Raw genomic sequence first — 22,430 nt, forward strand, 5'->3', positions numbered from 1 at the left:
GTTCGGCAGCCTCCGCCACGTGCCTGGAGGGCCCCGCCCCGTTTTTCACCACAAACTGAGCCGCACAAAAACCCTGGAAAAAAATCAATAAACATTTATTTGATACAGTCATTTTAATACATACAGTGATGGCCCGTCCCCACGCCACTCGGGACCAGGGCGCGGGGCGGGGACGAGGACCGGGGACAGATGGTCACAAGGCGGGCGGGGCCCGAACTCACCGTCGAAACATCTCGCAAATAAACACTTTGTAGATAGAATATATATGTATATATATATGGTTACAAGTGATAGCTGGAACCTCTTTCAAAATGCACTTATGTACTGATAACTGGCATTAAAAAACCCAAACCAAGAAACCCAAAGCACAGGACGCCGGGCCGTGAGGCAGGGGAAAGCCTGGGGCCCCAGACCCGGGCCTGGGAGAGCCGCCTGGGGCCCCGCCAAACAGGGCACACGGGGATGACCCCTCCCAGGGTCAGGCTCACTGGCTCCTTCCCTTCAGCGCCACCAGGCAGGAGAGCCAACGGTCACACAGGAGGCACCCTCGCCTGCCTTTGCACCAGCAAATAAAGTGCATCCCATTTTCGTGTGAGTGTCGGCCCGGTGAGTCAGCCCTTCCGGGCCCTTTCTTGTTCTCAGGGCAGGGGGCGTGCGCTGAGCCAGAGGTAGATCTGCAGAAAGGGCCCCGACTGGGCCTCGGGCAGGGCTGGCGCCCACCACACTCTGGGGGTCAGCTATGCTGGTCCCTCTCACTGAGGGCTCCTGGAGGCCCATGTGGGCCAGCGTAGGGAGTGGGCAGACCCTGCTGAGCTCCACCCAGGGCCCTACCCCTTGGGAGGAGGGCTCTGTGGACCAGCATGTGGGAGAGGGAGGGCAGAAAGGAGGGGGTCAGACCCAACAGCCACTTCTGGCAGTAGCCCCCACGCCTACCTTAAAGACAAAGGGGGTTAAAGTGCTAAATATCAAGGTATCCAGGACTCCTCTTCCCACACCAGGGATTATCTGTGGGCTTTGGGAGTGTCCCGGAAACTCACCCCCAGCAAAAACCAGACCCTCTTCTCTTCTCCCCAAGGGCCAAGTACCTGAGAGGCTGGGGCAGGCACCACACCCTGCAGGTGTTCAGGTCCACCCTCCTCCCGCCATTGGTGGCAAGGACAAAGTGCACCTAGGCCCCCGCCCAGTGCCTGCTCCCCTCCCCTCCCCTCATGAGGCTGTCCCAGCAGCAGCTGCCAGACCCCACCCTCCACCTCCAGCTCCACCAGCTGCACCAGTGAAGCTCTGGGACACAGGAAGGAAAGCCTCCCCTGACCCTCTGACGCTGGGTCACGCCCATCTCTGCCCAAGCCTCCATCCTCTCATGAGGCTGAGGTGTGCGTGGGTGGGGGGAGTCCAGATCTCCACACCCACTTCCTAGCACATCTGGCAAGGGCTGCTGAGGGTCGGAGCCTTCGGGCCCAAGGATAAAGCCAGAGACAGGAAGTGTACTGCAACCCCAGTCCCCAAAGCGCTCCTGGAACTTGTCTCCCTACTACTGCAGGCCAAGCCCAGTGGGGCCCCTTCTCCCTGGGGAATGGGGGAGGGTGGGTGCTGGGGGCAGAGGCAGTACCCAGTCAGTACTGCCTCCCTGAGCAGCAAGGGACCCAAACCCCAGAGACCCACGCCCTGGCCCAGCCCAACCCCCAGGCCCACCGTCTGCACCAGGAAACCCTTAGCACCAAATGTCAGATTGTGAGTGTTTGTATAAAAAACAATTTAAAAAAAAGGTTGTTACTTGTCACAGCAACAAGACTGGCATCCACTACACCCAGGAGACACACGCACATGGGCAAACATCAAAATTCTCATCGTCCAGGGTCAGTGGGGACGAGCCCTCAGCCCACTCCCACCCACCCTGGAAAATGGCCTCCCTCCAAACCTACCCCCTCTGAGCCTCATCCTCCCTGCAATGCCGTGGTTGGAAGGCAGGACCCAGGGAGGGAGCCACAGGCTGTGGCCACCCCTTCCAGGCACCCTGGACTCCCTGCCTGACCCCTGCCCTACCTATAGACCCAGCTGTCCTCCGGGCCACAAAGGGGCAAAGACAGCTCTGGAGCTGCCATCAACCTGCTGTGACTTTGGCCAAGCCCCTCCCCTGGCTGGCCTTCAGTTCCCATATCAAATGACCACACAACCAGAAACAATGGGGGCAGGTTAAAAAAAAAAAAAAGTGGGGAGGGGGCTCCCATGAGAGCTTGGCCACTGGGCCTACCCAGATTGGCAGACAGAAGGCTGCCTTTCCCCCAGTGGCCACTCAGAGCCAGGCCAGCTCTGCCCAGCTTCCTGCCCCACATGCCCATGGGCCCCAGCAAGACCCCAGGGCCCGAACTAGTCCGTCCCTACTCCATGAGGCTGCTTCAACCTAGGCCTGCAGTGCCAGAAGGCTGAACACTGGAGGAGAGCACACTCCAGGGGCCCCACACCCCCAGGGCTGGCAGCTGTGTTGAAGGGCATCAAGCTTCTGCTGCCCTGTAGGTACAAGAAGCAAACCCCCCCCTTACCCCAAGCTGGGAGCATTACAGACAGGCCTGGGGGGCAGGGTCTGAGCACAGCAGGGATCGCACTGACAGAGGAGAGGCAGGGGTGGGGGTAGTGGGCAGGCCTGGAGAGGTAGAAAACAGAAGCAAGGGACCAAGTGGGTGGCCAAGGGCAGGCCGGAGCCTGTCAGGTCAGCATGGCAGTGGTCAGACGGGGGTCTGTCCTGGGAGGTAGCTGGGGGTGCTGGAGTTCCAGTGTTGGGTAGAGGTGAGGCCAGGGTGGTGGCTGCCAGTGCCAGGTTGCTCAGGTGCCCTCACCAGCCCAGAACCACAGGTCACCAGGGATGCCTGAGCCTTGGGGGAGCCAGGATAGGGACCCGGCAGGGCCTGAGGAAGTAGAGCCGGGGGGCCAAAGGCCATCTGCCTACTCTGCACTGCAGCCCCTGTGGCACCAAGACCCCAGACACGTTCCCATGAGGAGGGGCAACCCTCCTGGCTATTGCACTTCTGCTGGGCACACCTTGGGGAGCCCCAACCCAGGTGTGCCCTGTGGCAGCCTTAACAGGGGAAGGGCCACCTTCAGGGAAGGGAGAGTGGCTGGCTGCCCCACTGGACGGATGAAGAGGCGGGGGTGGGGGATGGAGAACTGGAGGACAGGGGTCCCGGAGCTGGCCCTGCCTTGAACAGAGGGCGGTGTGGTGGCTGCATGGGGGCCAGGCCCCACCTACCAAGCTCACTTTTCAGGCGCCTTGCTGGCTCCCACCTTCCGGCCGGTGGAGCCCCGGGCCCCCTTGTCTCTGCATCCTGGAGGCCAGTCGTCCCGGCGCGGGGGCAGCTTGGCCACAGGTTCCTCTGGGGTCCGCTCCTTGGGCTTTCGGCCCCGCTTCTTTCCACCTGCCAGATTTTTCTTCTTTTCCTTCTTGGGCACCAATGAGTCCTGGCTCCTGTGTTTGGGAGGTGGGTCTGCTGATGTTCGGAACCAGTTCTGGGGAGAGAAAAGCGCTGATGAAGACCTGGGACTGGATGCTGAGCACCTGAGCCAGGCGTAGCCTGAGAGCTGAAGACCTGTCAGCCTTCAGGACCAGGCAAGCACCTGCAGCAGGGCTGGACACAGCCTTCAGGACCAGGCAAGCACCCACAGCAGGGCTGCACACAGCCTTCAGGGCCGAGCAAGCACCTGCAGCAGAGCTGGACACAGCCTTCAGGACCAGGCAAGCACCTGCAGCAGGGCTGCTGGACACAGCCTTCAGGACCAAACAAGCACCTGCAGCAGGGCTGGACACAGCCTTCAGGACCAGGCAAGCACCTGCAGCAGGGGGCTGGACACAGCCTTCAGGACCAGGCAAGCACCCGCAGCAGGGCTGGACACAGCCTTCAGGACCGAGCAAGCACCTACAGCAGGGCTGGACACAGCCTTCAGGACCAGGCAAGCACCTGCAGCAGGGGGCTGGACACAGCCTTCAGGACCAGGCAAGCACCTGCAGCAGGGCTGGACACAGCCTTCAGGACCGAGCAAGCACCTGTAGCAGGGCTGGACACAGCCTTCAGGACCAGGCAAGCACCTGCAGCAGGGCTGCTGGACACAGCCTTCAGGACCAAACAAGCACCCGCAGCAGGGCTGGACACAGCCTTCAGGACCAGGCAAGCACCCGCAGCAGGGCTGGACACAGCCTTCAGGACCAGGCAAGCACCTGCAGCAGGGGGCTGGACACAGCCTTCAGGACCAGGCAAGCACCTGCAGCAGGGAGCTGGACACAGCCTTCAGGACCAGGCAAGCACCCGCAGCAGGGCTGGACACAGCCTTCAGGACCAGGCAAGCACCCGCAGCAGGGCTGGACACAGCCTTCAGGACCAGGCAAGCACCCGCAGCAGGGCTACTGGGGGCTGGACAGGTGGACACCCTCAGGGCAGCTCCAGCTCAGGGTGCAAGCCTCCTAGTTCTCCCAGGGAAGCCAGACCCCACTTTGAGGAAAAACTACCAGATTTCTCCACGTTGGCCGCTCTCCCAGGCACACTCCATGCAGGCCACTGACCTCTCCACCCCCAAGGGGTGCCCAACCCCAGCCCCGTCCCCTCCTGGGCTAGCCCCCAGCCACAGGCCCTGGTGATGGCCCTCGCACCTCTGCGTGGGTCTTGAGGATGTGGTATTTGACGCCACTCTCAGAGCTGAACTCCTTCGGACACAGCAGGCAGCGGTACTTCCCAGCCAGGTGGGCCCCCTGCAATGCACAGGCAGGCCAGTGCCCCAGCCCTTGGAGGACCCAGATCTGTCCTAAGCCCCTACTCATGGCTAAAGGGTCAGAGTCAGGGGTGGCCAAAGGAAAGCTGTGGCTGTCTGTGCTGGACAATGCAGGGGGCCACTGGGTTACCAGGGTGGCAGGGGTGGTGGGGGAGAGGAAGGGTAGGGAGAGGCAGGTGCCCAGGGGAAGAGTTGCAGACCTTTGCCGAGCATCCCTTATTCTAAGCCAGTGTGCCATCTGCGTGGGTCGGGGTGCCCACTCATGCCTACATGGACGCAGAGCTCCGAGGACAGGACTAGGACTCATTGGCTTGTGGCTGGGGTTAGGGGTGAGGGAGGTGTCCTAGGCTGGCCATCAGCCACCGGCCAGTCTCTGGGTTCGTGGAAGAGGAAGCCACGTTGAAGAAGTAGGGGACAGGGCAGGGTCCCTCACCACTGTGCGGGAGGCCCGCATGGGGTGAGCTGGGAGCTCTGAGTGCAGCACCTGGCCGTGGGGCAGGCCCCGGAACTGACCTTGCTGCAGCTGGCGAGATGAGCCTTCAGTCCAGACACGCTGGAGTAGATGGCTTCACAGCACTGCAGGGAAGGCAGCCGTGGGCGAAGGCCTCTGGTGGGCACCCCACACCAAGATATACCCCTGCCCTACCCCAGGGGATCTCTGAGGCTCTTTGGGGCAAGTGAGGGGGTGTGAGTCCTGGGGACTGGGCAGGCTGGGCATGTGAGGCCTGGGGTGGGCTGGGCACCTCCTGAAAGCTCTCAGCCTCTGCTCCTGCTCAGAGGGCCACACCCAGGCTCTGTCCCTGTATGGCTCCCCACACCCCCCACCCGGCTGCCTCCGCTCACGTTGTTGGGACAGTTGACGTGGCCTTTCTCCTTCACTTCATTCTTCCATGCCTCTAGCAGCTGGGGGTTCAGCGTGGGGAGCCCTGGCCGAGTGTAGTTGAGCTGTGAATTCGACAGCACCAGGGTGAGCCCGAGGCCAGAAGACACCCCAGCTGCTCTAAGAACACTCGCCTCGGCAGCAGGTGACACTCGCCGCAGATGGCGGGGGCAGCAGGTGGCCCAGGTCACGGCAGTGGCTGTCCCAAGGCTCAGTCCAAAGCATGCCCCACCCAGAGGCCACGGCGCCGTCCACAGCCCTGGGTGGGCATCTCACCCGTGCGGTCTCGGGCACAAGGTCGTCCTTCATGCGCCGCTTGGTCCAGTCGCGGGCCAGCTCGTCCTCCGCTATCTCTTGCAGGTGGAACACCGCCACCTGGGCCGACGTGCGGCGGACACGCCCGCTTGGGGTCCGCTCCACACCCAGCGGGTCCTCAGCCTCAGGGGACTTGTCTGTGGGCTCCTCAGGGGGCTGGAGGGCGGGAAGGCATGGAGGCTAGAGTAAGCCACAGGAGCAAGAGTCAGGTGCACGCGGTGAGGCCACCCTAAGGCCGGTAGACCCACAGGCCTCACGGTGTGCTGGGGACACAGCTGACGTAGGCAACCCGAGGGAACGTGGAGGTTTCACCCTCCCGCCCACCAGGACACGTCTCTTACAGAGAGGGGTGGGAAACACACGCGTTGGGCGGCACAGGGACAAATACAGTTGGCACCCAAGGCACACGGAACACACATGGCACACAGGAACAAGCACTGTGCCACAGAACAGAGAGCCACTCACAGGGGCCGTGTGCTCCGAGCGCACGTGGTAGTCGTGGCCGGCCTTGGATCGGTATGTCTTGCCACAGTGGGTGCAGGGGAAGGAGGGGCTGTCCACCTCGCAGGGCGGCTTCCCGCAGCGCCGCTGGTGGTACTGGTAGCCCATGAGGCTGGAGAAGGCAGCCCCGCAACCCTGGGGGTCAGGCCAGAGGGTGGGTGAGTGGCCAGCAGGGCCCCCCCACCCCACACTGCCGTGGCCCCTCACTGACCTCCTGGGGGCAGCGCAGCCGTCCCATCTGCTTCAGCACCTTGCGCAGCCGCTCGCGCTCCTCCTGCTCGCCCCCCTCGGAGGCCTCGGCGTCAGAGGGCTGGGGACAGGGTGAGCGTCGGTGACCCACCACCATCACCACGGGGCCCCGCCCTGGCCCCGCCCTGGCCCCGCCCTGCCCAGGTGTTGGGCCACCGTTGTCCGAGGTTAGGAACCGGGGGAACTGCGGTGAAGGTGGGGTGCGAGGTCAGAGGTCACGCTGGACGGGAGCTGGGGGCCCGACGGTACCTTGGCACTGTGCTCGGCCATAGTGTGGTAGTTGAGGCCGGCTTTGGACTTGAACTGCTTCCGGCAGTGCTGGCACTTGAGTGCATCCTGAAGCTGCAGATGGCCCATGTGTGAGAAGCCTGCCTGGGGCCGGGGCACCTCCCTCCCAGCACCTTCCGGGAGCTGCCTTACCTTCTGACACACCTCCATGTGCTTCTTGAGCCCCACGAGCGTCTTCCGGGTGACCACGTTGCAGGTGGGGCAGACGGCTTCCCCGCGCTCGTGGATGGCCTTCTGCCACTGCTCTTCAGGGCCACCTGTGGGTAAGGCAAGAACCTCGAAGGCTTCTGGGGGCTGCTGGGTGGCCCGGACGCCAGGCACAGAATCCAGTCTCCACACTCAGCCCCCATCCCTGTGCTGTGGGATCTACCCGCCATCTAGAGCTGCCCTGAGCCCCTGCCAGGCAGCCCCTACCTGGAGCTGGGTGGGCCACGGGGGCCGGTGCCTCCTTGCTGACAGTGATGGGGGCAGCTGGTACCTTCTTCCGGGCGTCCTCAGGGCCTGGCCCCTCCTGCTTCTTGGAGCGGTGAACTCGGGCCTTGTCCTCAGCTTTGACAAGGCCTGTGTGCACACATGGGGTGGAGAGAAACAGGGGTGGGCTCAGGGGCTGCCACTCAGTGGACAGCCCCAGCCCTGGAGGTGCACACCGGGCTGGGGTCTTACCTTTGAGCCCAAAGGTCCCTGAGATGGATGGCTGCTCCCCTGTAAACTTCTTGGGTGTTTTCTGTTTCCTTCCTGACTCGGGGAGAGAAAACAGGGGCCAAGATTCTGGTGAAATAACCGTCAGGAGGCCGAGCCTGCCCTGGCCGCCACCCCTGGAGCTCTCATCTTACTGTGCTTTGTGCGCTCCGGGTCCTCCTCAGGCGGGGACGCAGGGCCTGCAGCCCTCAGTGCCTCCATGCCCCCCGACGGCCTGCTGCCTGGCGACAAGGAGCCACTGCTGGCGTCTGCACTCAGCTGGAAGGCCGAGCTCTGGCCCATGGAGGAGGGGCCGTACTCCCCATTCTCTGGCCTGGCCTGCTTGGGTGGAATTGGGCAGGTGTCCAGGCTGTCCGCAGCCCTGCAGGGAGCAGGTGAGGTGAGGGCCAGGAGGGCCTAACTGTGGGCCCCATTACCCCCAGGCCGTGGCTGAGGAGCACCCTGACCTGGAACGAGCCTCCCGACCTGGAACGAGTCCCCATACCTTTTCTTACCACTGTTCCTCCCTGTGGCACGAGGTGCTTTGTTCTCCGACCTGGTCAGCAGCACCATTTTGCAGGGCGGTGTGTGTCTGCTGATGGCAATGGGCCTGCTGACTGTCACCGGCTTGCTGACCACAATGGGCCTGCTGACTGTCACTGGCTTGGTGACCGGCACGGGTTTTGTAACTGTCACAAGCTTTGTGACCGTAATGGGTTTGGTGACAGGTACGGGTTTGGTGACCGGCACAGACTTGGTGACTGTGATGGGTTTGGTGACCGGCATGGCCTTGGTAACGGGCATGGGCCTGCTGACTGTGACAGGTTTGGTGACCGGCACGGGCCTAGTGACCGGGATGGCCTTGGTGACTGGCATGGGTCTGCCGACCGAGACTGGCTTGCTGATGCCAATGGGTTTGCTGACACCCACAGGTTTGCCAATAGTGACAGGTTTGCTCACTCCGATGGGCTTGCTGACCCCAACAGGCCGGCTGATGGTGACCGGCCTGCTGATGGGCCCAGGTTTGGAGGCAGGCAGGGGTCGGTCCATGTGGTTCCAAATCCGGTGTTTCTCCAGCTGGGTCTTAGAGGTAAATGCGGCCTCGCAGAAGGGGCAGGGGAAGGCCAGCCGATCTGAGATGGCACCCTGGGCAGGGAGGGCAGGTGTGGGACAGGGCCCCAAGGGCCTCTGCCCAGACACACCTCGAGGCCTCCTCTTCCCCGACCCACAGTGCCTTACCCCTTGGCACCGCTGGTAATGGTACTTGAGCCCGTAGATGCTGGGGAACTCCAGCCAGCACCCTGAGTTTGGACACTTCACCCTCGAGTGTGCCTTGAACTCATCCTTCCAGTCATTCATCAGGGAGAGCTAGGCGTGGGGAAAGGTGGCACTGCTGACCCGCAGCCACCTGGGCCACGCCAGCCCGAGCCCCAGACTCAGAGCCCCCCCGGGCCTGCAGGGTGCACACATCACATGAGCCCCTCAACCTCGGGACTGCAGTGGGAATTCAAGCCACCTGGCAGGGGCCATGCACAAGACCCGTTCTAGGAGCCCACCAACGCGATCCCCAGAATCTCCCGGCACATCAGATACAAAGCCCGGCCACGTGAAGTCCGCCAGGCCAGTGCCCACACCTTGAGGCATGGAGTTGGTACCAGATGTGCAGAGGACAAATCAGGGCAGGGCAGTGGCTGGATAGGGAGACCCCAGCATGAGCCCCACCATGGCCCTGAGGGAGCTCACAGGAATGTCTCGGAGAGCCTGGTTCTCGGCTTTTGGCCGCCCCTTTTTCTTCCCTTCTGTCTTGTCGCTGGCTGGACTTCCTGGGTCAAAGCAGAGAGGGGCTTGGCCGGGCACTGTCTGTCCACCACGGACCACCGGCATCCCTGCAGCACACAACACAGCAAGGCTCGGAAGCTGTGTAGCACTGCCTACCACCGGCAGCTGCACAGGCCCACAGTGAGCACCGCTGTCCCAACACCAGGGCACCGGGGGCAGGGGCTGCGGCCAGCTGAGGACAAGAACCCAGGACCCTGGGCTATGTCCAAGGCAACCCCTACCCTGGTAAGGTCCTTGGGAACTCTAGGGGCCTAGCTGGGTACCTGGAGACAGGACGCCCAGGGCGGTGGTCCACTCCTACCACTTGCTGCCCAGAACCATCTGGAATTGACTCTGGCCCTGACTCCTCTTACCCATCTTCGGTGGGTCATGCAGCATTGGAAGTCGGACCTCTTTTCGGCTGCCATCCTTCCCGGGACCACTCTTGCTGGACCCCGGGAGCCGACGGCCTCCAACGCAGAAAGGATCCGTCATGTCTGCAGAGCAAGTAGACAGTCTGTGAAGCCTGACAGGCCCCACTCGGAACACGTGGTGAGGCTGCCCTGGAGCCCTGCCCTTGGCAGGTCCTCTCTGGTCAGGGAAGAGGGGCCTGCCCTCCTGTGGTTTTGTTCACGTGGGAAAAGCAAGTGATGGGGGCTTCTGACTTAGGGGAGGGGCTGCCAGCCAAGTTCTCCCCAGATAACCCAGGAGGCATCATCAGTTTAGAGGGATCTAGTCCTGTCCTGAGACCCTCACCAACTTCCAGACCCCCTTCCCAACACGCAGCTCCACAGCGTACACAGCTCCACAGTGCGCGTAGCCCCACAGCTGCGAAGATGATGCTGAAGGTGATGTACTCCTACCCAGTGCTGGGAGGGGTGTGCCCCTGGGAGAGGTACCTTGTGCAGGAGGAAGGAGGCTGGCAACATTCCTCCAGGGGCCAATTATGTCTCTGATGATGGCTGCTGGCTCACAAGCTGCCCGGGCCCAGCACTGGGGGCACAGCTTCTCACTGGGGCCCTCATACCTTCCCATGCTGACTTGATGCAATGCCAAGCTACCCAGGCAGGTACCCTTGGAATCTTCTCTCCAGACACAGATGGAAAACAGCCAAGGTGGGCACTGAGGACCCCCAGCCCACTCTGGCATTGCACCAAGCTCCTGTCCCTGTGCCAGCTGAGCTATCCTACCTGATGCTCTTGGCAGACTTGTCTCCAGGCTTGGCAGGCTGACCCGCCCCCCGCCTCTCTCTGGAGCCTCTCAGTCCCTGCCTACAGACCCGCCACTACCACTTCAGCCAAACAAGTCGTGGATGCACCGGCAGTGAAGGCCCAGGATGCTGGCCAGAGAAAACGCCCTGCTGCCCAAGGCTGGGGCCCCCGAGGGCCTGTGCTGCTGGGAACCCCATCCTGAGAGCTGGGGAGCAGAGGAGACTCTGGGCCCAGCCCTGTGGAAAAACTACGGAAGGGGGTGGGACAGGAAGCAGGGTGAGGGTGGGGTGGGCAGGTGGCCCCCTCCTGATAGCTTCTAATTAACTTAGATCAGAGGGGATGGGAAGGGGCTGCTGTGTCCGGGAGGGCCAGAGAGCTGAGGTCAGAGGTCAGGACAGTCACTGCCCATTGCCAAAGGGGAGGCCAGTGTCCGGGGACAAAGTTCTCTGGAAGTCCTCACTTTGCAATTTTGAAAGGAGACAAGGCCGGCATGAGTCATCCCAGTACCTGATGACCCCGGTGGCCTGGGGTGCAGGTGCCTGCTGAGGCCCCGCTTCCAATTTTTCTGAAGCCTGAGAGAATTCAGAATAGTGGGACCTGAGGCCAGGGCCAGCCTGGGAGGCAGAGACACGACTGGCGCCCCGGATGCGAAGGGGCTTCGGCCCTCCCGAGCCCAGCGGGGACACAGAGCCCTCACGGGGAGAGGGGGCTCCGCCGCGCTGCGCGCAGGAGACGCCAGCAGCGGGTCCACCGCGTAGGCCGTTCGGCCCGGGACCCCAGCCCAGGCCCGGCGCGCGAGTGAGCGCGGCCAGGGACGCGCACCTGGGGTCAGCCTCGCCACCCACCTGTCACCTGGGGCCGGGAGCGGGCGCGGGGCGCGGGCCTCGGCCTGGCCGGGCAGGGCCGATCGCGGGCGCGGGGTGGGGGGGCGAAGGCAGTGAACCAAAATGGCGACTTTTTCTGGAGAAGGAGGAGGCAGGAAGACGGCGCCGGCGCGGGGCGCGGGGGCTCGGGCGCGGCGGGGGGCGGGGGGGCTCCGGGCCCGGCCCCCTCCTTGGCCTGCGCGCAGGGTCGAGATCCGGGGCGCGGTGGGCGCCGGGGCTGCGGCCAGATTGGGTCCGGGGCGCGGCCGGGCGCTTACCTGCGGCGCCCAGCGGGGCTGCGGCCGGGCCGGGCCGGGCCGGGGCGGGGGGCGCGGGGCGCGGGGCGCGGGGCGCTGGGTCCGGGCGGCGCAGGCTGCGCGCCGCGCTGCGCACATGCGCGCTCCCGCCCCTCCCACCTTTGACAGTTTTACTGCGGGGGGGAGGGGGCGAACTCTCGCGTTATTCCCGCGGCCGCTCCGCGATGGGGAGGGGGCGGGGAGGGGGCGGGGGCGGGAGAGGGGGCCCGGCGCTGGCCTGTGGTCCCCCCTCTCTGCGGTTCCGCCCCCGTCGGCCGGGTCCGCAGTCCAGAGTAGCCAGTTCTGTCGTCCTGGGGCGGGGGACGTTTTTTGGACAGTGCGGTAAACTGAGGCCCGATAGGGGCGCTAAGCACTGCCCGGAGTCCGGCGCGCACGGATTGAGGCGACCTGATTCCGCCGCATCCTGGCCCGCGCGGCGAGGGTGGTCTCTGGGCTCGGGACCCTGACCTCTGGCCCTGGGGGTCGTGCACCGGCAGCGCAGGATTCACCCTTTTTCCAACTGGCCCTGAGACCACTTTTGCGACTGACCCCCGGAGGTGCCTGGCCGCTTGAGGCCATGGGGTTTTACTGGGGTCACTGACCATTGGGTCACCCTTTCCCAGCTCTGGGGGCAGTGGTTCTGAACCAGTGCCAGGGCCTTCTCTGCCCCACAGCTTGGGCTTCTGCAGGCAGGGGGCACTGGGGTCCGGTGTGGGCTGAGTGGTCTGGAGGTGGCGGGGCACTGACAGCACAGGACTTGGGAATGAATGAGACAGAGAAAGGTGTGGCTCTCCTAAAGTGGACTGGTAGGAGGCACCACACGGGACTGGCACAGGACCCACAAGAATCTCCCCCAGGAGAGCCTGCCTGCCTGCCTTCCTTCCTTCCCTTCCCTCTCTTACTTCCTTTTCTCCTTCCTTCCTTCTTCCTTCCGTCCCTTCTCTTCCTTCCCTTCCCTCCCTTCCTTCTTCCTTCCTTTCCTTCCTTCTTCCTTCCTTTTCTCTTTCCTTCCATCTCTTCTCTTCCCTCCCTCCCTTCCTTCTCTTCCTTCCCTTCCCTTCTTCCCTCCCTTTTCTCCTTCCTTCCCTTACTTTTCTTCCTTCTCTTCCCTCCCTCCCTTTCTTTCTCCTTCCTTCCTTTCTCTTTCTATTTTTCCCCTCCCCTCCCTTCTCCTCCCCTCCCTTCCCCTCCTCTCCTTTCTCCTTCTCCTTTCTTTTTTTCTTCTTGAGATAGGGTCTCGCTCTGTCATTCAGGCTAGAATGCAGTGGTGTGATCTTGGCTCACTGCAGCCTCTACCACCTGGGCTCAAGCAATCCTCCCACCTCAGCCTCCCAAGTAGAACTTGGAACTACAGGTGTGTGCCACCTCACCTGGCTAAGTTTTAAAGTATTCATAGAGACGAGGTCTTTGTGTGTTGACCAGGCTGGTCTTGAACTCCTGGGCTTAAGCCATCTTCCTGCCTCAGCCTCCCACAGTGTGGGCATTACAGGTGTGATCCACCGCCTCCGGCTAGGAGGGCATTTTTTTTTTTTTTTTTTTTTTTTTTTTGAGACGGAGTCTAACTGTGTAGCCCAGGCTGGAGTGCAGTGGTGCAATCTCGGCTCACTGCAAGCTCCGCCTCCCGGGTTCACGCCATTCTCCTGCCTCAGCCTCCCAAGTAGCTGGGACTACAGGCGCCCACCACCACGCCCGGCTAATTTTTTTGTATTTTTAGTAGAGACAGAGTTTCACCATGTTAGCCAGGATGGTCTCAATCTCCTGACCTCGTGATCCGCCCGCCTCAGCCTCCCAAAGTGCTGGGATTACAGGCGTGAGCCACTGCGCCTGGCCTTAGGAGGGGCCATTCTTACCTGTTCACAGCACCCATCTCCCAGGGAAGGCCTCAGGCCTCAGGAGGGAAGAGTCAAGGAGACTCTGGGTTTTCATCTTGTGCCCATAGAGCTTTTTTTTTTTTTTTTTTGAGATGGAGTCTCTCTCTGTTGCCCAGGCTGGAGTGCAGTGGCACCAGCTCTGCTCACTGCAACCTCCGCCTCCCGGGTTCAAGCAATTCTCCTGCCTCAGCCCCCCAAGTAGCTGGGATTACAGGCACGTGCTACCATACACAGCTGATTTTTTGTATTTTTAGCAGAGACGGGGTTTCACCAAGCTGGCCAGGCTGGTCTTGAACTCCTGACCTCATGATCCACCCACCTTGGCCTCCCAAAGTGCTGGAATTACAGGCGTGCGCCACCGCGCCCGGCCAGCATTTTTTTTTAAACCATGTGCATATATTACTTTTACAATTAAAACAGACTTTTAAAAGTTTCATAATGCCCCTTTTTGCATACTACAAACATTCTGGACTCCTTAAAATTGATGTGGGCTGGAAGTTGCTAGTCAGGAAATGGAACTACCAGGTGTGCCTCCTTCCCTGGGGCCCTTCTGGCTCAGTTGGCCCCTTTCCCTGTCCCCCGTGGAGCAAGCTCAGAGGCACTGCTGGGGGTTGGGCAGTAAGATTTTTGCCTTTCCTCAAAGGGGCCTGGGATCTGCTTCACTCAAGGCTGGTGCAGAGCACTCACATGGAGACTGGAGATTGGCTCTTACGGAAGAGGCAGTCAGTCAATCCTTCCCCCGGGAATCTGAGTCAGAGAGAGGCCAGTGCACACCAGCCTGTGTGACCCGAGGAGGAAAGGGAGGGCATTCCCTGCGAGGCTAGCGTCATCACGTCCTTCCCTTGTTGACCTTTCCCACCCTGGGGACAGGACCAGCAGGATTTCCTGAGGGGTCAGTGTGTGTCCCCTTAGGTGCAGCCAAGGCCATCAGCTCTCCCTGTGTAAGTCTGGGTGTCCATACATGCGACCTGTTTGGACATTGCCGTGTCAGGATATGACAGTGTCCCATGCTAGGTGAGGCCAATGCCTGTCTGTATTTTAGCATCTGGGCGATTAGACCTCAGGGTGCCTGGGACAATGTGTCTGGATTTCAGCATCCATGTGTCCAGGCTGCAGCATGTCTCAGTGTCAGGGTGCTGGTGAGGGACGGCTGTTTTCTGTGAGCATCTACCTGCCAGGGTGTCGTGGAATACAGTGTGTTTGTGTGTGCCGGGGATGTGCTGTGTCCCATGTGTTTCTACGTGTTAGGAGGTCGTTGTGTGTCTGCATGCTAGTATTTGTGTGTTTGTGTAATGACATCTTTGATGGGGGCATGCTGTTACATACCTTTGTGTCTGTGTGTCTGGCCAACTACATGCATGTGTTTGTGTGTGTTGGTGTTTGCTGGTGTCAGTGTCATTGAGTATGTATGAGTGTGTGTGGTTTATGCTCTTATGTGTCTGATTGCTGTGTGTGTGTGTGTGCTGTGATCTGTGTGTGTTTGAGAAAGGGTCTTGCTCTGTTGCCCAGGCTGCAGTGCAGTTGTGTGGTCAGAGCTCACTGTGCCTTGAACTCCTGGGCTCAAGGAATCTTCCTGCCTCAGCCTCCCAAGTAGCTGGGACTACGGGTATGCGCCACCATGCCTGGCTAGTTTCAAAAGTTTTTTGTAGAGATGGGGTCTTGCTATGTCGCACAGGCTGGTCTTGAACTTCTGGCCTCCAGCGACACTCCTGCCTTGGTCTCCCACAGTGCTGGGATTGCAGGCGTGAGCCACCGTGCCAGGCCAGATGTTCGTGTTTTATCCCTGAACGTGTGAATGGGATCTTATTGGGAAAAGGGTATTTGCAGATGTGATTAAAGATCTTGTGATGAGGAGATCATCCTGTATTACTCAGCTGGCCCCAAATCCAGGCATCCTTATATGAGAGAGACAGAGGGAGATTTGAGAGACAGAAGAGGAGGAGGTGATCTGATTACAGAGGCAGAGACAGGTAATGCCCATGCGCCCGCCCGAGTTCCCCCGGCAGCCACTGGAAGCTGGAGAGGTGAGGAGTCGCCCCAGGAGGCCCCAAGGGAGCTGGATTTTGGACTGCGGCCTCTAGAACGCCAGAGAGAATGAATGTTTGCTGTTCTCAGCACCCCTCGGTGGTCCTCTGTCACGGCAGCCGCGGGGCCCTCACGCGCTGTCTGGGCTGTCCCTTCCAGCGTGTCTGGCGTTGTGTCCAGCACTGGGGACCGCCCGCAGGCGTGGCTTGAGCCCTGTTTCCAGCCTCTGCGCGGGGTTGCCCAGACGCCCCTCCAGGGCGCGACGCCACTGCCCCCTGGTGGCCGCGGCGGCCCGGACGCCCTCTCCTCGCAGACGCAGCACGGCCAGCATTTGGGAACCAGCTTTATTTCTGATTTTTTTTTTTTTTGTCAGAGTATAAAAAAGTGAGCCCAAAACAAGGAAGACGAGACAGGCGTGCGTGGGCCAGGGCAAGACAGAGGAGGAGGGAGGGAAGCAGAGGCGGAAGGGCCCCTTGGGCGAAGGCTGATGGTGGGAGGCGGGCAGAATACTTGCGCAGCCACACAGGGGCAGGGATGAGGGTCTCCCCGTGGTGGGGGCTTACGGGATGGGAGCGGCCAGGCCAGTTGTCCAAATTCCACCTGGGACCTGCAGTGACCAGCCTCGAGTCTGGAGACTCAAAGCACACAGAGGGGACTGGGGGCTCAGCCTCATCTGTCCCTGAGATTTTCAGAAGCCCCAAGGGGCTTGGGAGAGGGCAGAGGCGCAAGAGGGCGGGGGCGGCCAGGGCCGCCCTCACTGTCCTTCCGCCAGGCAGCACCAGCCCCAAACCACCCAGAGAGGGGTTGCTCAGGCCTCTGGGCGGGTGTAGGGGGAGTGGCTCTGGGGAGGCCTCTCCCCTGAATCCAGGCCTTCTTGGGAAAGCAGCAATGGGAAGGCCCACGCACAAGGCCCTTGTTCTTGAGGCCAAGAGGGGGGAAGACCGTAAAAGCAAGATTTTCCCAAAGATAGGGCAGGGAGCACTGCTAAGCCTGGGCCCTGGGCGCGGAGCCACCTGGACAGGGCTGGGGTCCTCGTTGTGCCACATTTTGTCTCTGGCGCTTGGTCAATCTGGGCCTTTCTCAGCTTTACTTCTCATGAATAGAGGGGGTGCGGTGATGATGTATAAATAATGATGAAAGTGCTTGGCATGGTGCCCGTTAGGCAGGTGCTGATGGCCACTACTCTAGATGATGGGTTGGCCTGCTGGGCCCTGGCAGGGGCATGGGCACAAGCCACAGGGAGCCGAGGCAGCTTATGGCACCTGTGTGGGCCAACCTAGAGGTGCTGGGGAACGACCTAGAACTGGGCTGGGTGGGTGGACAGACAAGTGACTCAGCAGGCGATGGGGGACGGACATCACGTGGAGAGGGGAATGTAAATAAACAGACTCCCTGGGAGTCTGGGGGGGACATCCAAACCAGCTCTGGCTCCAGGCAGCTGCCCCACATGCTGCCAGCAGTACCAGGGGAGGGCTTGGGCTCAGGTCCCAGGAGGTGGGGCCACACTCAAGCAGCCCCCTACCCACCCAGCCCCAGGGCACGACCTGGAATGTCCAACCAGAGGCGCCTGGAGGTGTGATCCTGGTCCTGTCTGTCCGTTGGGCCAGCCTGGCCGCCCCGGCATCCTGCAGGGTCCAAGAGGTGCTGTGGGGCCAGCTCGGCCTCCTCCCTAGCCGTGGACTCCCGTCACAGTGCTGGGGTCTGGGTTCAAGCCTCAGCAGCAGCTAGGACATTTTCCCAAAGGAAGCTGTGTGATGGAAGAGGGTGAGGACGGGGTGGAGTCTTTGGCATCATCTGCATCAGGGCCCTTACTGGGGCCCGCAGCCGCCCTCCTGAGGTCATCCCACCCCGCACTCAGAGGGGCTTCTCCATCAGCCCCCAGGCCTCTCTGGCACCTCACACTGACCTTGGCTGAGCAGCTGCAGGCTCCGCCCCTCCTCACGCACCTGCAGGCGGAGCACCTGCTGCAGCACCTCCTGCCTCTGGGCCTCCTGGGCCAGCCCCATCCGCTGCAGCTTCTCTGCATTCAGCCGCAGCAGTGCCCGGCCTGGGGAGAGGAAAGAGGGGCTGAGCTGAGGCCAACAGAGGCATCAAGAGCCAAGGCAAGTCTGGTGCCGTGGCTCATGCCTGTGATCCCAGCACTTTGGGAGGCCGAGGCGGGCAGATCACTTGAGGTCAGGAGTTCAAGACCAGCCTGGACAACATGGTGAAACCCCGTTTCTACTAAAAATATAAAAATTAGCTGGGCTTGGTGGTGTGCGCCTGTAGTCCCAGCTACTCGGGAGGCTGAGGTGGGAAGATTACTTGAACCTGGGAGGCGGAGGTTGCAGTGAGCTGAGATCGTGCCACTGCACTCCAGACTGGATGACAGAGCGAGACTCCTTCTCAGAAACAAACAAACAAACAAACAACAAACTAAGCCAAGGCAGAAGCAGGGACTGAAAGAGAAAAAGGGAGGAGAGAGACAGGAAGCGGGAAGCGGGGGCACAGAGAGACTCGGAGAGAGGGAGGAGAGAGAGAGGAAGCAGGGTACAGAGAGACTCAGAGGGAGACAGAGAATCAGCAAAACACATAGAGACTTAGAGGAGAGAGGCAGAGGGAAAGGAAGGAGAGCAAAAGGCAGGGACGGAACAGAGAAAAGCCAGATAAAGACAGCACAGAGAGATGGGAAGAGACACAGAAGAAAGGCAAAGAGGTCCGGACGCAGTGGCTCACACCTGTAATCCCAGCACTTTGGGAGGCTGAGGCGGGCGGATCACCTGAGATCAGGAGTTCGAGATCATCCTGGGCAACACGGTGAAACCCCGTCTCTACTAAAAATACAAAATTAGCCAGGCATGGTGGTGCATGCCTGTAATCCCAGCTACTCGGGAGGCTGAGGCAGGAGAATTGCTTGAACCTGGGAGGCAGAGGATGTGGTGAGCCGAGATCGCACCATTGCACTCCAGCCTGGGCAACAAGAGTAAATCTGTGTCTCACCAAAAAAAAAAAAAAAAAAAAAAAAAAGGCAGAGAGATAGAAAAGACAGATTCTGCGGAGACGAAGAACAGAGGGGAGGTTGATTCACAGGAGAAACTAGACAGACGAAAACAATAGCAAGAGAAAGGCAGGCTGAGTGTGAGGAAGAGACACTCTGAGGCAGGTAGCCCCACTCCCACAGCACCCTCAGCGCCACTGTACCAGTGATGGCATGCTGGGAGAAGGCCTCCACGTAGACGAGGTAGTTGTGGGGACAGTGCTTCTTGAGCCACTTGCAGACGTCCTGCTGACTCCACAGGACCACGGGCCGGGTCAGGCCACCCAGCGAGGGGCTTGTATGGTACAGGCCATAGTGGTCAGAGTACAGCCGGCCCTGCAGGGGAGGGGCGTGGCAGGCAGAGTGAGAGTGGTGGAGAAGGAAGGCAGGGACGGAGGTGGGTGGAGTGGGTGGGTACCTGGGGGGTCTCTGTGCCAGGCTGCTGCAGGAGCTTGATTGGCCTGCTGCTGGCCGCCCTCTGGCTGCGGGAGTCATGCCACGTGAGGCTGGTGCCAGGTGTCCGAGGCAAGTGGCAGGGGATGCTCTCAGCTGACACCGTGTGCTCCAGGAGGGTCCGGCAGAAGCTGAAGTGGGCAGTGGCTGTGTGTGGGGGTGCCTGGTCAGGGCAGTCAAGGGCAGAACCAGAGGCTTCCTCTACTTGAGAGCTAGCTCCCTGCCCCATCTCCTCCACACTAGTGCGGGAAATCACTTCCCCAATGAGGGGTTCCCAAGCCTCCAAAGGCAGAAGGAAGTGTGCAGGACCTGTTTCGAGGACCTCACCCAGCACAAAAAGAGAAGAACTGGAAACACCTTTCCTCTTGCAAGTCTACAGCCCTCACCCAGGGGAGCAGGATGGATTCTTAGATCAGAGAATGTGCCCTCTAGGGAAGGGAACCTGAGACATATGGCAAGAGGAGCTATCCTGGGACAGCCCTGACCTCACCCTTGCCTTGGGCTGGCCCACAAGTCTTGCACACACCACACCAGACCAGGAAGTGCACACACGGCCTGCTTTGAGGAAAGTCGGATCCCGAGTCCAGGGAGGTCGTCTGTGCTGGGGAAACCGGGCTGAGGATGCTGCTTGCCCATCGCCATTGAAGGCACCCAGTTCACACAGCCCTATCTGGTGTTGGGGCCCAACTCACTGACTATGACTCACTGACAGCCTGAACTGTGGGCCAACTGACAAGCAGGGCTCACTCCGCAAACACGCGCTGGGCTCTCCAGCTGTGCTACCCCCGCACAGGGCCTGCAGGCCCAGGACAACACCGGCCATGGGAATGGTGGGTACCCATTGAATATGGGCGGGTCAGCACAGGTATGTGGGGTACAGCCATTGCTTGGGGACCCACGGTGATGCTCTGTGCTCCCTCTTCCCAAGTAACTGCATTAAAGTGTTTCATCTGAGCTTTGTCATCATCTCTGGGGGCACTGTTGACCTGAGTCTGGGGAGGCAGGCGTCTTGATCCAGGTCTGGTTACATAGGGGTACCCCACATTCATTGTGAATGAATGAATGAATGAATGAATGAATGAATGGAGGCTGTGCATGGTGTCTGCAAGTGAACAGAGCCTGTGGGGAGACAGAAGGTGGGCACAGGCCTGCCTCTGTCTTTATAGCACCCAGGCCTTCAGCAGGGCAGGTGAGGTTCCCATGCTAGGGCCCTCACCCCATCCACCCTAGAGTGAGAGACCCTCCCGGCATCAGACTCAGCCACTCACTCCACACCCAGGGCAGGGGTTGGGGATGTGTCAAGGAGGTCTAAGTATCGGTGAAAACCACATCCTACTTCCCCGTCCTCCCGCCCCTGTAAGACTTATGAGACATAACACCTTCCGCCCCCATTCTTGCAACTTTCAGGAACCGGACCCCTGGTGACTCCAAATTTGAGGACCGGGGTCAGCAGAGCGTGTGCTCAGTGGGCCACCGCCCCGAGGTAGCCCCTAGTGCTGTGGGAAAAGGCTTATTCTAAGCCCGCGCCTTCCAGCGGGCAGGCGCCGTGGTCTCCGGGCTTTGCAGGGCCTCGAGCGGCGGGGCTGGTGCAGGAGCGCGCGGCAGTCCGGGGAACCCGTCGGACTCCTCAGCCCGCACGGCACCTGCCACGGCCAAGCAGGCTCCGCCCATTTCCTGCCCGCCCTCCGGGAGGGAGTTCCGTCCGTCCCGCGGTCTGTCGGTCCGGTCCCTCCCGCCCCAACGTCAGGATTCCAGAAGGAAATGGGGCGGGGGCACCGAGGCGGGATGTGACCTCGGCCCCCTCTCGGCCCCACTGCAAAGGCGGGGGAGGGTTTTCTCCGCGCGCAGGAAAAGGTGACCCGAGCGTAGTGCCAGCCTGGACACAGGCGCCCCGGCTTGTCACCCCCTCACCCCAAGCCAAGGGCGCGCTGACCCCCAAGGCCTGAGGCTGGCTGCCCCCTAAAGCAGGACAAAGGCCACGGGACCCCGTTGAGCCGAGACGTCCGCCGAATACCCCCAGCCGCCGCTCGAAGCCCGCCGGGTCCCGCCCCGCCCCCGTGCCTCTGGGTCCCTGGGACCCCTGCCCGAGAAATCCCCGCTCCCCGGTCCAGCTCCGCTCACCGTCCACATCCCGGCGCTCCCCGAAGCCCGCGCGCACGGCCCCGGCGCGGCCACGCGGGGGGCTCAGCTTGGACCTCAGCTCGGTGAACATGGGGCCCGCGGGTGCCAGGCCCGCGCACACGCCCCTCGCCGAGTGCAGGGCGGCCGGTGTGGCCGGCGGGGAACGCGCGCCGCCGCCCCGCCCCGCCCCAGCCGGCCCCGCGCCCGAGCCGGTCCCCGCGGCCCGCGAGTGTGCGCGGCGAGGCACCTGCCGCCGAGCCCTGTGTGCCGGGCGCGCTCCGGGAGCTCCGAGGTGTGTCGGCGGCGCGCGGGCCTGCGTGCACCAAGGCTGTCCGCCAGGGCGAGGGGCGTCCGTGCGCCCCTGGGCACGGCTCCGCGGAGGAGAGTCCCCGTGCACCTGCCGGGGGTCCTCTGAGGTCGGGCCCCTCTGTGCGTGGGGGTGGGCTGAGGGGCATCTTACAGGGGCCTTCTACCTACCGGAGCCAGGACAAGGGGCAGGTCAACCCCTCCCACACACTTCCTTCGGTCTCCTACCTCTTTACTCGCCCTCAAATAGGCACCCGCTTCCCCGGAGAAGCCAGCTTGACTCTTGCTTACCGCCCACCCCACTGTGAACATCAGGGTGGTTCTCCCTTCCCTCTGCAGCCCCAGAACCTGGCTCAGTGCCCGGGGGAGAGGGGGCGGTACAGTGCTCTGTAACTGAAAGGAGCTTGCCTGGAGATGGGGCAGAGGGGAACTCCAAGGAGGCTGTAGCAGGCCGGAGCGGTGTGTTTGCTCCAGGACTCCAGAGAGAAATGCTAGGATGGGGCTGGGCTAGGGCAGCGGGCCAGGCTTGCAACCAGCTATTCGGCTTGCTCTGCCCAGGAGCCTGGGTGCTCTGCCTGGGTGTATGTAGGGGCTCTGGAGGATGTCTTACAGCAGAAGGACCAGAGATGCACACAGACATGTAGAAATGCATGCACAGAGTACAGTCATGCACTTGCACCCAAAACACGAGCACACGTGACCTCTGTGCACACACCCCACTAATCACACACACAGAATTCACCCACATGCTTGACAGCCATGTTCATGTGCTGACGTGTTCCCG

General features: G+C 61.6%; 2 protein-coding genes across 7 annotated transcripts; both read right to left on the reverse strand.

Annotated features, from left to right (window-relative positions):
* Positions 1-74: 74 nt before the first annotated feature.
* On the reverse strand, positions 75-11,968 carry ZNF512B (zinc finger protein 512B). Of its 6 annotated transcripts, none has more exons than XM_054466786.2 (17): positions 11,837-11,968; positions 9,859-9,981; positions 9,410-9,552; positions 8,906-9,034; positions 8,172-8,812; positions 7,822-8,048; positions 7,652-7,723; positions 7,403-7,549; positions 7,121-7,245; positions 6,950-7,042; positions 6,663-6,761; positions 6,416-6,586; positions 5,912-6,106; positions 5,599-5,700; positions 5,269-5,331; positions 4,637-4,735; positions 75-3,501 (listed from the first exon to the last, which is right to left on the reverse strand). In XM_054466786.2, the coding sequence occupies exons 2-17, from the start codon at positions 9,977-9,979 to the stop codon at positions 3,250-3,252; spliced, it is 2,679 nt and encodes an 892-aa protein (XP_054322761.1). In that variant the 5' UTR covers positions 9,980-9,981; positions 11,837-11,968; the 3' UTR covers positions 75-3,249. The 6 variants fall into 6 exon arrangements, with proteins under 6 accessions (XP_054322761.1, XP_054322760.1, XP_054322759.1 ...); XM_054466785.2 differs by having other exon boundaries at positions 5,912-6,130; XM_054466784.2 differs by lacking the exon at positions 11,837-11,968 and adding an exon at positions 11,541-11,775 and having other exon boundaries at positions 5,912-6,130.
* A 4,107-nt stretch (positions 11,969-16,075) lies between these two features.
* On the reverse strand, positions 16,076-21,854 carry SAMD10 (sterile alpha motif domain containing 10). The gene is made up of 5 exons (XM_054466789.2): positions 21,341-21,854; positions 19,185-19,366; positions 18,931-19,102; positions 17,657-17,797; positions 16,076-17,497 (listed from the first exon to the last, which is right to left on the reverse strand). Exons 1-5 carry the CDS (start codon positions 21,429-21,431, stop codon positions 17,475-17,477), a joined length of 609 nt encoding a protein of 202 aa, XP_054322764.1. The 5' UTR covers positions 21,432-21,854; the 3' UTR covers positions 16,076-17,474.
* Positions 21,855-22,430: the final 576 nt, after the last annotated feature.

Source organism: Pongo pygmaeus, chromosome 21, assembly GCF_028885625.2.
Source record: "Pongo pygmaeus isolate AG05252 chromosome 21, NHGRI_mPonPyg2-v2.0_pri, whole genome shotgun sequence".
NCBI lineage: Eukaryota > Metazoa > Chordata > Mammalia > Primates > Hominidae > Pongo > Pongo pygmaeus.

What these genes read in the sequence shown, in the direction of transcription:
- ZNF512B (XM_054466785.2), bottom strand. Translation starts at nt 9,979, where the DNA reads ATGACGGATCCTTTCTGCGTTGGAGGCCGTCGGCTCCCGGGGTCCAGC. An exon ending in ATTACCAGCGGTGCCAAGGG is followed by an intron (nt 8,813 to 8,905) that starts GTAAGGCACTGT and finishes CTCCCTGCCCAG; the next exon opens with GGTGCCATCTCAGATCGGCT. An exon ending in CCCGGAGCGCACAAAGCACA is followed by an intron (nt 7,724 to 7,821) that starts GTAAGATGAGAG and finishes TCCCCGAGTCAG; the next exon opens with GAAGGAAACAGAAAACACCC.
- SAMD10 (XM_054466789.2), bottom strand. Translation starts at nt 21,431, where the DNA reads ATGTTCACCGAGCTGAGGTCCAAGCTGAGCCCCCCGCGTGGCCGCGCC. An exon ending in GGAGCGCCGGGATGTGGACG is followed by an intron (nt 19,367 to 21,340) that starts GTGAGCGGAGCT and finishes CCCCACACACAG; the next exon opens with CCACTGCCCACTTCAGCTTC. An exon ending in CTGGCACAGAGACCCCCCAG is followed by an intron (nt 19,103 to 19,184) that starts GTACCCACCCAC and finishes CCTCCCCTGCAG; the next exon opens with GGCCGGCTGTACTCTGACCA.